Raw genomic sequence first — 17378 nt, 5'->3', positions numbered from 1 at the left:
AGTACTAACTTACTGTTGTGTGGAGGACTCTTTTGAAAAGGAAATTTTATTCATCAGAGACACCCCTTTAATTAACTTCCACACTTCCATGGGGAGCAGAATATAAAGACAGATGATAATTCTAATAATGCTACTACTGCTAATAATAAAAACAACAACAAAAACAACAACATATCTTGTTACCATTACAAATTAAAATAAAATGCTGCAGGAAGCAGAGTTTCGAGAGGGCTTTTTTTTTTAAATTAAGATCTTAATAGCATTTAATGTAAATTAAATATAATCATTGTCTGATTCCTGAGCGCTAAAGAGTAAGAAGTTAATTGTACTGACAACATAGTGAGAAGTGTAAAAATCAAGCACCAGAATGTTGGTTAAAGTGCATTTTGAATTAAGAGGTGTAAGGCAGAACTTTTATTTTTTTGTACTCCTGCTCCCAGTTATTTTGCAGCAGAGTAAATTTCGTGCCCAGCACGAATTTATTACATAAGATATCTAACATAAAATTTACATTACAATGCAAATGAAGAAGACTTTATTTAACTTTAGAGATTGGGAAGGATCAGATGCAAGAGCCTAACAAGCCATTTTACTTTGGGGATGGGGATTTACTGGTGTGTAAATCCCTGAGTTGTTCTGTGGGCAGATAATTTAATGAGGTCTGCAAAATGGATGTCAACTTCAGCATTTTGCTTTCCAGTAAGAGGAATTAGGTATGGAAATCTGAGTTTTGAATCTGCTCCTTATAGAATTCATGCATTTGGTGGCAAGATTTACTTGATTAAGAGGCTGGGGATCAGGCTGACTGTGTGCTCCTCAGCGTTAGCAATGTGACAGGGTTCAATTCCCAGCTCCCTCTCTTGCAATGGCAGTGTGGAATACCTGTCTGAGGTAGATATGATCTTTTCCATCTCAAATTAAAAGTGATGTAATTGCTCAGCTGGTGCAGTGAGTCCTAGGATCATCAGTAAGTGAAGTGCATTTTGATGAATGAACACAGAAATTGTATCTTAATTTAAATAAACAGAGGTAATAACTCATTATTGGATCCAATTTTGTCTTCATATGGGATTATTTCTCCTTCTTGCATGATGCCAAAGGAATCCATGCCTTCTGTGTGAGTGTTCAACCCTTGACACACATCTGAATTCCTGTTCTGCATCTAAGAGGTGTTGTCTTCATGGTACACTAAGCTTTCACTTGTTGGTACCTTGTATGGAATCAAGTGTACTTTTATTTACTGGCAGGGTGGTGGGGCCCTGGCACAGGTTTTCCAGAGAAGCTGTGGCTGCCCCATCCCTGGAAGTGTCCAAGGCCAGGTTGGATGGGGCTTGGAACAACCTGGTCCACTGGAAGGTGTCCCTGCCTGTGGCAGGAGGGTTGGAACAAGATGATCTTTAGGTCCCTTCCAACCCAGGCCATCCCATGATTCCATGATCCTGGACAGCTTTCCTAACTGAGCTGTTTGCACAAAAACATTGAAGTGGGAAAAAAACTGCCAACCTTTGGATTATGACCTCAACAAGAGAGGTCTCAATTTATTTGTAGTTAAGGTTGTGTTTGGTAAAAGCTGTTTGGGGACTGGCTTTGCTCCTCAAAAGAGGTGCTGGAAGAGTTGACTTAAGTCTCAAAAGAGCTGCTCTCCATCAGAATTGACAGAGAAGCAGGAAGGAGCTGAAGAGTCAGGACAAGCGAGGACTTCTGGGTCTTCAAGACTAAGGGACCATAAATAGACATCTTGACATTTTTTAGGTCAAAGAACTTCCATTCATTCCATATCTCACCACTCTAAAAAAAAAAACAGCAAAAAAACAACTGACAAATGAGTCTTTTTTTTTCAGTAAAACTTTGGCTCATGTATGTCCTCTAAGGGAGAAAAACCATCATTTTCTCCAGGTCTTTTCCAAGTATTTCTTGCGTTTTTGAACGAAAACTCTTGGAAAACCACTCTTTTTTGACTAAAAGGATATAAAGTGCTCTCTGGAGAAGCTTAGAGGCTGAGAGTGCTCTGTTGACCTTACAAATCTTGAGAACTAGTGGACTGAGCTAATAAATACCTTTGGGAAGCATTTATGTCTCTTCTCCTTCGTTTGTGTGGTCCCAAAGAGCAAGGCCAGCAACCAGTGCTTACAAGGAATAATGGTACTGGAATTTGGGGGTAAAGGGGAGGGACACCCATGACTGGAGGGGTTTGGCTCTGTTCCTGCCTGTTTTGGTGCTGGTAAAGCACCTTCACATCCCCAGTGCTTTCCTGGAGATACTGTGTCATTAAGGGGTAGATGACCAGGGTAAGTAAATTTGTCCTGCTCAATTTCAGATTTCTCTCCCGAGTACAATATTTTCCTGGGCAAGCTGTCAGGCCACTCCCCAGTCCCATCTCCTTTTGCTGTACAACCCTTCTTTGAAAATTTGCAATGCCAACTATCTGTGATGGCCCCTGTTTCCACCTTATCACTTCCCTTTGAATGGTCCACAGGCATTGTCTTTGTGCTGACAACAGGAAGAATATTTTGGGCACCTCCTTCCCAGTATTTCCTTCTGGCTTCCATTGCTGGTCAAGACCCAGGACTCCTGTAGCCCTGCTGTGCCTCCGTGTGCTGCTGTTGTTGTGTTGTCTCGATTGCTCTGCAGCTTGATAAATTTCTCCAAGTGTCTCATTATGCAATTAATTTCAATTGCAATTCCCATCATCTCTTCTCTTCTGCAGGCATGCCACCCAGCAGGAGACTAATAAAACCATCACGACTAGCACCAAAGCCGTCAAGCAGCTGTCTGAGATTGTCAGAGGCTCATCCAGGGTATGTGTCAGTCAAGATGCTGTTGGGGGAGAATGATGGGTCTTATGGAAGGAGGAATAATGAAAATAAGAAGTGGCAGTGGGTGCTTTAAAGCTGTTAAGCTCTGTGTCTTGCTATAACTTCCTTTCCTGTTACACAAGTGTAGTTTTCACTTATAAATGACCCAGAGGAAAACAGCTGCAGACACCAGTTCTCTTCCCAAAACTGGATCAAGTGGAATTGGAAATCAAGAACTCAGCAGCAAAGCCTTTGGCCAGTTCACATCTATCTCAGGGTCTCAGTTTGGGTGACAATACTGCAGAAATCATCTGGCTTCACATGAGTTTGGCATTCCAAGGCTCAGTTGTGGGTGCATGGGGTGCAGGTGTGTTTGGGAGTGTGTTAAGTGTCTGGAAAGGCCAAAGCCATGGAATATATCTGGATATGACACTGATTCGGTGTTGTGTGCTAGTGCAAAGGCAGCTTTGGGGATGGGTAAATACAGGCTGTGGCCAGATCAGAGCAGGATTTTTAATTAGAATTTACCCCACTCTTAATTCCAGTTTACTCCAGAAAATCCCATCTGTTTCATGGGCAGACTGGGCTGTCATCTGTAGGTTCAACTCATATGAGCAGCAGTGTCACAGGGTATGAATGAACCCCCATCCCTTTGTCCCCAGTGCAAAGACTGGACAAACAGAAGGTCTTTGATTTTCCTACACTGGTTTTATACCCCAGATGTTCCTGCTGACTTTGTCCCATGATGTGCATCATGGGCAAGAACACAAGCAAACTGTGGGGACCAGATTCCAGCTGGTGTGAGAGTTGAGGAGAAGTTTCACCCACGTAACAGGTGATTCACCACCTGAAATGAAAATTTCTGTTACATTCTTGCTGCCAGTATCCATATGGTTTCTCAGTCAGGAACTTTCCTGAATTCATGTTTTATTCTCACGCACTTCCTGCCATTTTCCAAAGTCCTGCATTACTTCAACTCTGTTCTCACTGCCCTTCCACCTAGAAATAAGACTGCTCTAAACACACTACTCATCTCTGGCCAAGTGGTTTTTACAGCCTGGATTTATGGCACTTGACAACAGGCAGTTGGATTTAAAAGTTGAATCACCCCAGGCTACCTTGGTAACCTGTGAAGGACCATATGCAATTCAGCCCACCTAAAAAAAAAAAAATGAATGGGTGATGGTCTACTCCAGAGGATGGGGAGATAAGCCTGGAATGACTGTTTCCACGTGTAGACATCAAACTTAATACCAGCATAATTTTTAACATGTTGCTTTGATTAGTGATGGATGGCAAGGACTGGGTTTTTTTTCATTTTCTTGAATAATTATATCTGAGCTGGATGAAACTGAAGATGCTGCCTTGGAGATATGGGAATCTGGGCTTTTTTGTGCTGGTCTCCAGGCTCTATTTTGTGACATAAATTGGGTCCAAAGCAGAATCAGGCAAGGTCACATTAAACCCAATTGCAGTGTCACACAAGAATGTCATTATTTGCTCCTGAAGATGATGGGGACTCTCAGGAGAAGAGGTTTTACTGTCATGGGGAGAAAAATGCAAAGCTGAAGGGAAAATATTTAAGAGCTGAAGGAAATAGACACACAAAAAATTTCAGCAATATGACGAATGAACTTGCTGCTCTCTATTATATTTCATAATAACTTTTTTCTGCTCACTCGTCAGTTAATTTAGCATATTTTATGTTTTTTAACTCTTCTTTTCTAACAGTATGGAGTTTAAGTAATTAAACTACAAGTTTTGATACAAAGCCTGTAGCCCCCATCTCTTATATAGAATAAATTGTTCTGGTGGATATTAGCTGCTGGTCAGTAAGTCCCTCTTGGGAATCTGGGTAGCACTGCAAACTCTCCTCCCATAAAATTACTCACAGCATGAAAAGCCCTACAGAGCTTTATAGTTAACCCTTACCAATCCATTTTTCTGTGGATTGCTTTGCATGCACACACGGACCAAAAAAAAAAGCTTTTTTTCCCTTTTCTTCCTTATTTTCCACCAGCAATGTGCTGCCAATGAGATGCAATATGGGACTTTCTCTGACTTCCCATAAATCTCCAAGTGCTGCTGGAGCTATTGGAGTCAGGGTGCTCAACTGAGCAAATTGATAGTGTTGCAGGAGCAAAGATGCTGCTCTAAGCGGATCATTGTGCCACAAGGCAGGAGACTGATGTAAAATGGCTCTTTTAGGGCTTCACTCCAAACTAACCTCAAAGGATGTAAATGGAGAGGTAGATCCGCAATTCCATTTTTTGGTAGGCTGAGTGCTGGAGCAGAAGATCAGCTCTCCAGGGTGACAGTCATCCTATTTTTTATGTGGAACAAACGTAAGGTTTATGGACCTTTGTCTATAGAATGGGAATAATTATACTTGCCCTGCTCTAAAAATGGTTTTAAATCTTGAGATGAAGAACTGTAAGACTGGGGTATTCTTCTGTGTGTGAAAATACTGCCATTAAAATTAAAGATGTTTGTCCCATCCTTTATGAAATCTACTTTTGTAATCTTAAGCAGTTTTCTGAAGCAGCTGAAATGGCTGTAAAATGAGCATTTCTGCTCAGTAGCATTAGTATAGATCGGGTTTCATTTGCCACTTGTTTTTTAAGGTAACATCCCACTTCCTTGCAGCATTTCCCTCTGTAAAATCTGGATGCGTGAGCTCCTGCACATGTGAAATCCAAAATCCAGGGTGTAGGAAAGTTCCAGGAGAGCTGTTTGGGTTTGGTCATTCCCTCTGAGAGCAGAGGTTTCGAAGCATGTTGGAGAGTTACATCAGGTTGACTGTGTTCTTCCTTCCAAGAGCATTTTTTTTAAAAACATAGATTGAAACCTTGCTGGAGCAAGATCCAGACAGAAAGGCAGTGACATTTGTGTTGGAAAACATGAAGCTGGTTTCTGACAGTCAGATTAAGCAGAGGGAATGTTATGGCTGATGGACCTCTCAAGTCCAGTAAATCTCCCAAATGAGGTGATCAATTCTATCAGGAGTTACCTGAATAAAGAACTTTTTATAGGAGGATCCCTTCAGTTATTTTGTCCAATGCTATCTTGAATATCCAAAGTGGCATTTTTTTGGTTGCTTTGGCCTGAAAGACCAAAGCATCACGTTTCCTAAAATAAAATCCTGTTGCATCTTGGCAGCCCCAGTGTGACTGATTTTTTTAGGATACCATTTGTGCCCACCTTTTTTATTTGGTGTCTCCCACCAGGACAATTTCTCATGATCGCAGGCAGAGCCTACTACTGGATTTATCTCTAACAGACCTGATAACCAGCCTTCTTTTGTCCTAAAACAGCAAGAACGGCTTCAGCTGGACAGGCTGAAGAACCAGCTGTCAGATGCCATCCAGAGATACGGAGCTGTGCAGAAAGTGAGTGTCTCTCTTGCTTCCACTCTCCAGTCTGTGGATTTGGGAATGTGTTAAGTGTGAGTGCAATTCCTAGGAGCCTGGAGCATCTCCACAGGGCTGCTAATGTATACTTTCCTCCCTCTTCTCTTTCTTTGTCAGTCAAGCAATCATAGGATCATAGAATTGAGGTTGGAAAAGACTTTTAAGATCATCAAATCCAACCATCAACCCAGCACCACCTGAACCATGTCCTTAAGGGCCATATCCACGCATTGACTGAACACTTGCAGGGATGGTGTCTCTACCACTTCCCTGGGCAGCCTGTTCCAATGCTTGACAAGCTTTTCTCTGCAGAAATGTTTCCTGATATCCAATCTAAACCTCCCCTGGGGCTGCTTGAGGCCATTTCCTCTTGTCCTCTCACTTGTTCCCTGGGAGAAGACATTGACCCTCCCCTGGCTACATCATCCTGTCAGAGAGTTTGTAATGAGTGAGGTCTCTGCAGAGCCTCCTTTTCTCCAGGCTGAGCCCCCCCAAGCCCCTCAGCCTCTCCTCACCAGCCTTGTGCTCCAGAGCCTTCCCCAGCTCCTTTCTCTCCTCTCGACATGCTCCAGCCCCTAAATGTCCTTCTTGGCATGAGGGGCCCAAAACTGACCCCAGGATCTGAGGTGTGGCCTCCCCAGTGCCAAGCTGAGGGGGTCTGTATTTCCCCTGGCTTAGCCATGACATTATTTGGGTGCGTCTTCGCTCTCACGGGAAAAGGAGAAGGATTGTAACAGTTCTCCTTTTCTGCTTGCGGAAAATGGGCAGGCAGCACTGATAATTCAAATGATAATTCTGCTCTGCTGTTTAGCTGTGCCAGAAAGTTTCCAGGCACATTTTGTGGAATGGATGTGTCACCAAGATCAAGCTGTTTAATAAAACAAACAAATCCTGAACAACTCCAGTTCCTTCATTTGCTTCTTGCTCACCCGCTTTACCCTGGGGAGGCTCTGCTGGAGAGCAGATTTGCTTTGCTTTTAAACACTGTAGTAATGACTTAAATTTAGCATCCCCAAACTGTTTCCCTCCCCGGCAGTGCAAGTTAGGAGATCTATCTGGATTAATCGAAATACAACCTGGACAAACTCTGGTGGCTTTCTTATATCACTTTAATGAGTCTGACGCATGCCTACAACAATGGGAAGGATATATTGTAATTATAGAGGTGTAATGAAATTTGGCTGGCAACATGCACTTAATAATGTGTCTCTATTAGAAACACTCTGGACTGATTGATTTCCCAGCACTTGCTGCCTGTGCCTTAAAAATTAAATAAATAAATAGATGGATGTACATAAGATTGCAGTTCAACAGCATGTCTGTTGTGTAATAGAATTGCATCATCTCTAGTGCCGCCTCATATTTTAAATTATTTACCTGTCCTATTCAAGAAACTAAGTGTAGGGTCTTCATATGAAATTATTTCATGTGTTAAATGAGAAGTTGGAATGATTCGGGTAGAGCTCCCCCCCATACACACACATCTTTTTTATGCTTTTTGTTCTCTAATGTTCCTGAGTACAGTCCATCTGAACTGTATATCTAGGTTGGATTTCTTTTATTTTAAAAATTGTCATCAATTCAGAAGTGCCAAAATTAACCACTGCAGTTTGTGAATGCCCGGCTGCGTCAGGAAACCAATCTGAGTGATAAATTGCTACTTATCCACGTCCTAGCTGTCATTCCTTAAACGCCTGTTTCAGTTTTGATAACCTTGTCATTCTGGAAGCTTTGAAGACTTTTAGTGCAAGACTGAACTTTTCAATGCTTTTATACTCCCTTGTTTTTTCTAAAGAGTAAGAGCTTTCTCTATGTACTTTTCTTTAGAAAGCAGAAGAAAATAGCTTCATATGACTCCTTCCCTAAATATTTCGATGCTGTTTTCTCAGCCATTTTCCCTCTAATTTTTTTTTTCTTTTCCTTTTAACAGAAAATAGCAGAGAAATCCAAAGCTTTGCTCTCTACTGGGCAGAGAAGCACCAAGCAGGTAAGTTCACGTGAGTCTGTGTGGCAGTAAGTACAGTGCTAAAATAAAGCTGTTTTCTAACCCCAGTAATGATGCTGAAGAGCTTGGACCTCCTCCACTGCCTACACTGAAGCCAGTGAGGAGTTTTTCCAATAGAGATGTGTGACGTCTTTGGAGGTGGATGGTAACAGGACTTGGGGAAAAAAAGACTTACATAAGACCTGTTTAATTATTCTCTGCTTTTCTGTCCTCATGGGGCTGTTTTTCCACTCTTCATGGGAGTTTTGTCTGCTATTAAATATATCAAAAAGCAGTCCTACACTCCCTTTTCCTGGAAATTGGGCTTGTAGGCGCAGTGAAATCACATTCCAAGGACAACTTCATGGAAGGAATTGAGAGGAGTTTTTATCAAACCTTTCCCCAGTTTTAGGAGGGATTATGTATTCTTCTTTCTTTGGCTACATTGCACTGTGCTTAACTATTATATACATATGCAAATTGAGCCTTTTATTCTCTTTTAGCTCATATTAGGAACTTTTTCAGTGAATAAATGCTATATGTAATCAGAGTATATATATTTATTCTGATTTGTGGATGCCTATTCATACCTACTCTGATTACTCCATATATGATGCATATATTAAGTTTCATATGTGCATGTATTGTGAATGTATATATAAAATATAATTAGATGCAGGTGTGCCAGTGAACATATGCAAATTATGAAGAATATAAAGATATTTTTGTGTAGATGTATATGTGTATATATGCATATGTGTGTATTCTTTCACAAATATTAATGCAAAATGCTATAGATTTAATATCTGTAGGGGGGTGTGTGTGTGTGTGTTTAAAAAATCTCCAAAGATTTCCAAGAAAGGTTTGATGCCAAGAGATCCTTTGGCTGCAGTATGGGTCCAGTAGAGATTAGGTTGGTCTCTTAAATCCTACATGGTAAGAAACAAGTAGGCATTTGCAACTGATACTGTGCCACCAAAACCCAGAACTCTATGCCTGATTTCAGTGATCATTTCTGATATTTTTGATACTTTTTTCATTTAAGGGGCAGTCAGCAAGTTTTCTCCTTTCCTAATGACTTTTCTCTCCCTACCTTGTTGTGCCACCTGATTTTATACAACCTCCTTAATGTATATAAGAAATAGTTGTACCTTATAAATTCATTTTTTTCTGTGGAGATGGGTAGAACAGTGCCACTGAAGACCCCACCATTAGTGCAGATAAATAAACCAAAGCTTTACTATTAACTGAGTTTCAAGCAATTACAATTCTGCCTTAGACTTTGTTGCTTAGGTGGTTTAGGTGTCACTGAAATGAAGATAAGGTACCAAAGGGCTGATGAATTCCTTTATCCAGAGTGAGGGTTCCCACCACCACCTTTGGAGAGATTGTGCACAGATGTTACTTTTCAGCTCCGTGTTTATAAAAACTGTTTTTGTCCCCCAGCTGGTGATCTGTGTTGAACAGGGGCATAAATAATATATCCTTTAACTGTGGTCAAATCCAACATACATCAAATATTTCTTGGGTCATTTTGTGCAAATTTACTGTGATTTGTTTTCACACCATCTGTATTGCATCACTTCTTGGGCCTTTAACCACTTTTGTTTGACTGCTGTTGGTGGAGTGGATTGCAGAGGAGGGAACAGCTCTGTTCATGCCTGGGCCACCACGTGGTGGCATGGTCATGGCTGTTCCTTAGGATGTGGGACTCTGCTGGCCATTAACCAGTGCAAATAGAATGAAGAGTGCTCATTACTGCGAATTGTTGGCACTGGGAGCGAGCCTGGATGAAACCAGATTTTTTTGGTATGTTGAAAATGGTTGATGACTCCAAAACCAACTTTCTCTGGAAGTAAACAGAGTTTTAATATGGGAAAAAAAATAGGATGTCAGACAAAAATACTCAAATCTTGAAGTGAGTAATAGTGGGGTTGGAAGCAAAAGGAGGCTGGAGGAAGAATGGGACAGAGACAAAGCCCTTTGCCTTAAACCAGGTAGGAATCCAACCACTGGGAGACTGCAGCAGGATCTGTTTGGTGTGAGTCAGGCTGAATCAGCAGAAATTGGGTTAAACTGGATCAGCTCAGGCTGTTTCTCCTTGTAGCTGTCACTTGCAGGTGAAGTGAAGTGTTTTTGGTGGATTACAAAAAAGGAGGTTGTAGCTTGTCCTTGGTGAGATGGTTCTGACTCAGAAAGAGGCTTGCTCACACCCAAGAGCAAACCTTTTTCATGCAGTGACACTTGCTTGGGCTGTGGACACATGAGCCCTCATGCAAGAAAAGGATGAAAATTAATCCACATCTGCTTCAGCTTCCCTGTACGTTTGCAGCTTCACACGTCTCCTCTTCTTCGTCCCTCAAGTACAGAAAAGAGAAAAATTAAAGGTATAAAGCCTGTTGAAGGCAATGTGGTGGTATGATTAGTTTTAACTTATTATTTTTCCAGTAGCAGATTGGCCAGGACATGCAAATTTATGGTTCCCACAGGAACTGTAACCTGACCACCATGTGAATGTATTAAGGCATTAAAGTTAACGCCCTATACAGTAATGCAAAATACTACATATGTTCAGGAGACCTGATTTATGGGCCTTGTGAAGCTGCACAGTGACTTGGTGCAGATCCAGCCCTGATTCAAACACTGCTTGCCTGTAGGGCTTTGTTCTCTTTTATTTATACTTAAATTTATTACAGCAAGTTGTAAGAGGTTCGAAGAATGCTCGTTTTTCTGGATGCCTGTCCCTATAGTTCTCTCCAATGGTGAGTGGGAAAGGTGAGATGTTGGGTAACACAAGCCCTAATAATTTCCCTTTAGGGAGTAATTGATTCCCTAGACCCATGTAACAGGTAAAAATTGCCATGGGAAGCCTTGGGAAAATTAGTTTCCTGCCCATTGTGGTTTGTTGTAAGTACTCTTTAATTGAGTTTATTTGTTTATAAAGGCAAAATAAAGGCATTGATCCAAAATTCCTTGAAGCCTGAAGTTATATAAATTCTTAATCAAATATGTGTTTGTAGGAATGTATTTGTGTATAGACAAATCGATGGAGTTCTATAGGTGCATATATTGAAAGAAACAACTTTTTACTACACTAAATGATCATTGTTGAACGTGCCTTGTGGCAACAATTAAAAAACCCCAACCAAATGCTTTCCCTTGAATCTGTGAAAGTAATTTTAAATATTCACCTGCTAGCCAAAATAAGACCTCAAAAGGCTCTTTAAGGGGAATTTTGGAAGGTAGTTTCCAGTTTATGAGAATTGATGGCACAGCCTACAGCAGAGACACGATTTGGGGATATCATATTTTTGGGATGGGCTTCAAATCCCACTTCTCCCCATGAACAGGTGCACCAAGGTGTAAATTCCTTCTCCCAGGCAGAGTCCAGTGTAGGAGTGTTTCAGATGTCCCCTGGAGCCTGGGACAGCGTGGTCAGTGGCAGGAGAGGCTGGACAGCCAAGCAGATGTGTCCTCTTGGGTGGCATCGGTGTTCTAATAGCACAGGATAGATTATCCATTATATTAAAATAATTAATGGTAGACTGTGGAAAATCCACAACAGAGCCAATAATGTCTCTGAGCACAGGAGATGAAAAGAATCCTTCTTTTTAGTTCTTTATGGTTGTAGTGCATCCAACTTCATCTGCTTCTGACAGAAAGAATCTCTTGTTGTGCCCATGGTTGAGTAAGTTCAAGTCATGGGGCTTGGAGCAACCTGGTCTAATGGAAGGTGGCCCTGCCTGTGGCAGGGGGTTGGAACAAAATGATCTTTAAGGTTCCTTCCCACCCAAACCGTTCTGTGATTCTCTGAAGTTCTCTCTTCTCCACTAATGGGGAGAAAAGTGGGTTTTTCTCACCATGCAGACTTTGTGGGTGGTTCCCCCAATGGAGTGGGAGAAGGGGAAGCACAGCTCTGTTTTAGCTGAGGAATGAGTTTTTATCTAAAACCACACCAAAAATCTGAACAGACTTTTGTGGGTTTTTTTGGAGGAAACTTTCCTAGCAATATTTAGAAATTAAAATTACAGTAATTGTCATGGTATAATGGCATCCCTCTTCATTTCCTGCTGCTCATGGGGAGAGGAAAGGATAACTACTGCTCTGGAATATGGCAGTTGCCAGAAAGATGCCTTTGTTTCATATTCTATGGGCCTACTTGACCTGTCTCTCAAAGGTCAGTAAATTATGTTTCTTAGGAGCACAAAGATGGGTAATAAACATCTATTTGCATATACAAGCTTTTTTTTTTTTTTTCCTCCTGACTGCATTAGTTTATTCTTGCTTTAAATGGACTTCCTTCCCACAGGAAGCATCATTTCTCCCTTTCTTCCTGTGTTTATGAAGTTGTTCTTTTTATATGATTAGAGTAGAATTCTCATTTTGGGGGCAGCACAATCCAATCCTTGGCTTTATGGGAGAATAATTTTTTTTGGCAATAATGTCTGCATAAACTGCATATATGGATGTGTGTGTGTGTAATGACTTTGGTTATTTGGGCTTCTATTTTTAGCAGGCCCTTGTCATGGCAGGTGTTGTATAAGCACAGCTACTCCCTTGTGCCATCCTGAGGACCTCACAGGCTAAGCCAACACCAACAGCTTATTTTGGACAATAATTAATGATGAGTTTTTAATGCAGTGGGTGCTCCTCATGCTCATCGTGTTTGAAATCAGCTTCTACACTTGTGAGAGGACGTGGTGTGTATTTTCCTGAAATGCAACATTTAATTTCTCACAATCAAAATACAGCTTTTGCCTCGGCAAATGGAGCTTTTTATTTACACATTTGTCTTATTGACTCCACCATCTTATCTCAGAACTCATCCCAGTTCCTAATGTTCCAGTCTGGCTGCAGTATCTCAACAATCAAGCCCTAGCTTTGGTGATAATTTATCTTGCATATGTGGTAGTAATTGCTATGTCTTTTCAAGGTCATTTGGGATGCAGCTACTTCTGTAGAAAGTGTTATTTCAATAATGTCAACTTTGTTTTAAATGACTGTGCATCCATTAAAAGCCATATTGTAATCAACCCACTCCACTGTTCCTAGGGTTGTCAATATGGAGCATTTAAATCACACAGTTATTTTTTCTTGACTTTACTCAAGTGTGGGCTTTTGTTTGGTTTTAAAGAGTTTGGGTTTTTTTAAGGCAGTCATTAAAGCAATTTTCTTAAGAAAATTTAAATATTTTCTTTTACTGCCACTTTGGGGGTAGAGAAATACATTCTCATAGAGGGATTTAATAAGTGGATGGAAATAGATTCACACCTAATCTTTTAATTTGTTCCCTGTATTTTCAATGGAGGTGGAATCTATTCCGAATGTCCCAAAGTACTCTTCTTGCTCTGCTTCCAGTGTGCCTGGGAGGGGAAGGTCTTTTCTTCTCAGCATGCCCACGATCTTGAAAAAAAAATTCCAGTGGGCTTTAAAGGCACAGAAGATCTCTAAGTAACCATTAAACTCCCCTTTTGTCAGAGGAATGCAGAATTTTTCAACTGTAAAACTTAAAATGAAGAATCCTGCACCAGAGCCCTTGGGAAAACACCCAGATTCCTGGTGCTGCTGGGGGCAGGTTTTATGGGACACCAGGAGTGCTCTGGGCTTCAGTAAAAACATGTAAGAAACACCCCAAATGCTATTATATCTTTAATTGAAGGAATTTTCAAAAGCTGGAGGTATGAGCTTCCAATCTCCTTATCCTACAAGAGAAGAAAAATAAAAAAAACCCCAAACCTAATAAAAAAAGAATGTGTATCATCAGGTTTGGGGGGAACTGGCCTTTACCTAAATCCCCAAACAACTTGAGCATTGTGGATTTTCCTTGGCAATCCTCTATCGAGTGCTTGTCAAGGGATCAACCCCCTTTGCCTGTGTCTGCTGGTGAAACTCCAGCTGCCTCTATCAGCACCCAGGCAAAGAACTGAGTTTTCACTACCTGGGTTTTGGTCAGTTAAGGGTTTTTTCAGTTTGTTTGTTCCCTTGTGTAGTTTTCTTTATTTTTTCTTTTTTTTTCCCTTTTGTTTGAGTGAGAAAGGACAGAGGTTTCTGTGTGGGCAGAGGATGAAGGCGAGGAAAGGGTTTCTTTTGTACGAAGCCTCCTCCAGAGCAGCTCGCTGGCTCCTCTACCCCAGCTCTGAGTCACTGCTGGTTGTTTTGTCTGGAATGTGCCAGCCTCGTCCCCAGCTCTTCAACCCCTTGCTTTTATGCTCCCAAATCCTGGGAGACACTTTCCTCTCACCCCACGCTGGCACAGACCCCGCTGGGAGGGCTGTGCTAAGGGAATGGTGACACCAGGGTTGCGCAGAGGCGTTTGAGGCCACAGGATGAAACACGGCCATGAACCAGCCTTGCTAATGGGAGAGAGCACTTTGACAGGGAAAAATCTATATTGTGCCCAGAGGCTGGGACAGATCACTCAGCTGATGCCCACATTATTGTTCTTCTGTAGCCCAGAGACAGCTCTGCAAATATTTTTCCCCACTGCTTGTGGTGGCTGCCGGGGTGGTTGCTGTGCTTCTGTCTCGTGGAATCACAGAATGGTTTAGGTTGGAAGAAACATTTAAAATCGTCCTGTTAAAACCCCCTGCCATGGGTAGGGACACCTTCCACTAGACCAGGTTGCTCCAAGGCCCATCCAACCCAGCCTGGAACACTTCCAGGGATGCAGCATTCACAGCTTCTCTGGGCAACCTGTGCCAGGGCCTTACCACCCTCATGGGGAGGGATTTCTTCCAAATATCCAATCTAAATCTACTCTCCTTCAGCTTAAAGCCATTCCCCCTTGTCCTATCACTCCATGCCCTTGCAAAAAATCTCTCTCCAGCCTTTCTACCCCCTTAGGTACTGTCAGCTCCTAAATTTAAAGGATACTGAAAATGCACATCTTCCTGCCGCATCAGGTTCATTCATGGAGGGGGTCACTGCACCCATATAGATGAGAAAAACATTTCTCCCCTATCATATGAAATCCAGATGTGGTCTTAAGGAATTCTGAATTTTCTTTCTTCCTGAGTGTTGCTTTTTACCCAGTGAATGTGGGCAGTTCATGGTTCCAGTCAGCACTGCTGGCACAGATTTTTATCTATAAATATATGCATATATCTGTAGATATCTACACCTACATCAATATAAATAAATACAAATAAAAAATAAAATGAAATATAACTATAAATACAGTGGCAGCTGGATGGACACTCACCTTGCTCAGAGAGCTTTGTCCTTGCATGCAGCTTTTCTGGGCAGTGAGGGTCACCTCTGGCAGCACTGCCAGATCTGTGTGACAGCAGTTGAAGAGGAGAGAAAACATAGGCCAAGATCCCAGAGCTGACAAAATGTAGGCTGGGTCTGCAGGACGTGTGTGGCCACAATGGCAGTACTATAATTATTTAAAAAATGAATTAAAAGCTTGAATTTTGTTCCCTTTATGGGCTTCACTCCCTGTATATTCTTTTTTTTTTTTTTTTTTTTCAGAAGCATAATTATATAGTGAGTGTTTCTTCCCAGTGGAAGTGGTTTCTGCTGGAGTGAGGGGGCTGCTCATAGAACCCCATCCACCTCTCCTCCTTCAACCTCACCTTCCCTGAGTTGCACTGCAAGAGCCTAAATTGACTTTTGCCCTGGTGAGCATCACATGCAGCAACCAGAGTAACAAATGTGAAACCTTACTGAGTGTGTCACCTTGCTCCAAAGTGAATGCAGTGTTATTTAATACATTTAAACCCCCCTGTGGAGATGAATTATTGAAAGGAAGGAAATTGTATTCTTCTAAACCCACTTTGATGGCTGCATTTATCACATGATTAAATGGGGACAGCAATGGTATTTTCCCACTAAGAAATGTGTTTGGAAATATGTTAACCCTTGCTGCACCAGGGTGAAGACAAAAATAATATTTATTGACCTTTCTAGGGCATGTCTTATTTGTTTTCAGGGTCTAAATAACCATTGTTATTTCCACCATAAAACTTTAAGACATTTAACCTCTTTCAATCCTGTGTACAAGGCAGTGCTGTTACCTCCCCTGTACTGCATCTCACCTATGAAATCATAGAATCATGGAATGATTTGAGTTTGAATGTTCCAACTTTTTGCCATGAACAGGAACACCTTCCACTAGACCAGGTTGTTCAGGCTCTTTCAATTGGTCCCAATTATTTCTGATTTAATGAAAATACGAGGAAACACAGCATCACGCTTATAATTCTGATTCTTTATTCTGTTCCTTAGTTCTGAAAACTGTAACCCAAATTTGTGTTGTTTTTGCCAAGTTAAACTTCTGCTGATTTACTGGTTTATTATAGAGTTTCATCCTCACTTTTAATGATAATCCAGGATGCTGAAATTCCTTTGGAGTTAACTCGTAAAGCTGGACATGTATCAGAGAGGTAATTTATATGCAGTGTCATTATAAAACACAACAGGTTCTGTAGGATAAGGCATGTGGTGCAGATAACATTTCAAGTAGTTATTTTTGAGTTGATAGCAACAGTCTGTGTGATAAATAAAATAAATGTGTTCACCTAAACACAGATGGAGGTTCTCCACTGCAATCTCACAAACTTGTTGATTTGAGAAGGTGCCTCTGAAGCAAATAATCCCTTTAAGTGTAAGAGAATTTTTCACCCAATTGTCCCAAATATGAAACAGGTGGTGGTTCGGAGCCTATGCCATGGGCAAACCCTGATGAAAATTCCAGGATATGCTTCCATAGATAAGAATGGAAAGGAGTTGGACTTGATGGTCCTCATGGCTGCTCTCTAATTTGAGTTATTCTGTGATTTCTGTGAATGAAAAAACTGAGCCTTGAGTGCTGTTCATCACTGCCACTCTTGGGAGCAAATCAAAGTTGTGTGGTTGGTACCTGCTGAGCATCACCCTTGTCCCTGCTCATCCCTGTAAAGTCTTAATGAATCCTGGGGGAAGTGATGCAGCTAAGCCATCACAGATCTTCTCCTCTTGTGGGTGTTCAAATGGGCAGTTTGTCACTTCAACAGTGAGGTGACAGGACTGCATCTTACTGTGTCCCCTGCAGTAAATCACAGTAAAGCTTTGCAGTGCCCCTTCACTAATGTGCTTTAATTAAAGTTGTGCTACCACGTGATACCCTGGGATGAGCATTAGGTCACTCCAGTGAGCCTTGGATTAATTTGGTTTGGTGCAAAAGGACTTTTTCCCTGCTCCCTAAAC

General features: G+C 41.5%; 1 protein-coding gene across 3 annotated transcripts in view; it reads left to right on the top strand.

Moving 5' to 3' along the window:
* TSNARE1 (t-SNARE domain containing 1) overlaps positions 1-17378 on the top strand; it is a 468220-nt gene that overhangs the window by 210015 nt on the left and 240827 nt on the right. For all 3 annotated transcript variants that reach the window (XM_032134539.1, XM_032134538.1, XM_032134532.1), the window contains 3 exons: positions 2708-2798; positions 6110-6184; positions 8136-8192. In XM_032134539.1, the coding sequence (XP_031990430.1) occupies positions 2708-2798; positions 6110-6184; positions 8136-8192 (223 nt within the window). The remainder of the gene's footprint in view (positions 1-2707; positions 2799-6109; positions 6185-8135; positions 8193-17378) is intronic.

The sequence above is a fragment of the Corvus moneduloides genome, chromosome 1, assembly GCF_009650955.1.
Source record: "Corvus moneduloides isolate bCorMon1 chromosome 1, bCorMon1.pri, whole genome shotgun sequence".
Taxonomy (NCBI): Eukaryota; Metazoa; Chordata; class Aves; order Passeriformes; family Corvidae; genus Corvus; species Corvus moneduloides.
This window is presented reverse-complemented; position numbering and strand designations above follow the sequence as displayed.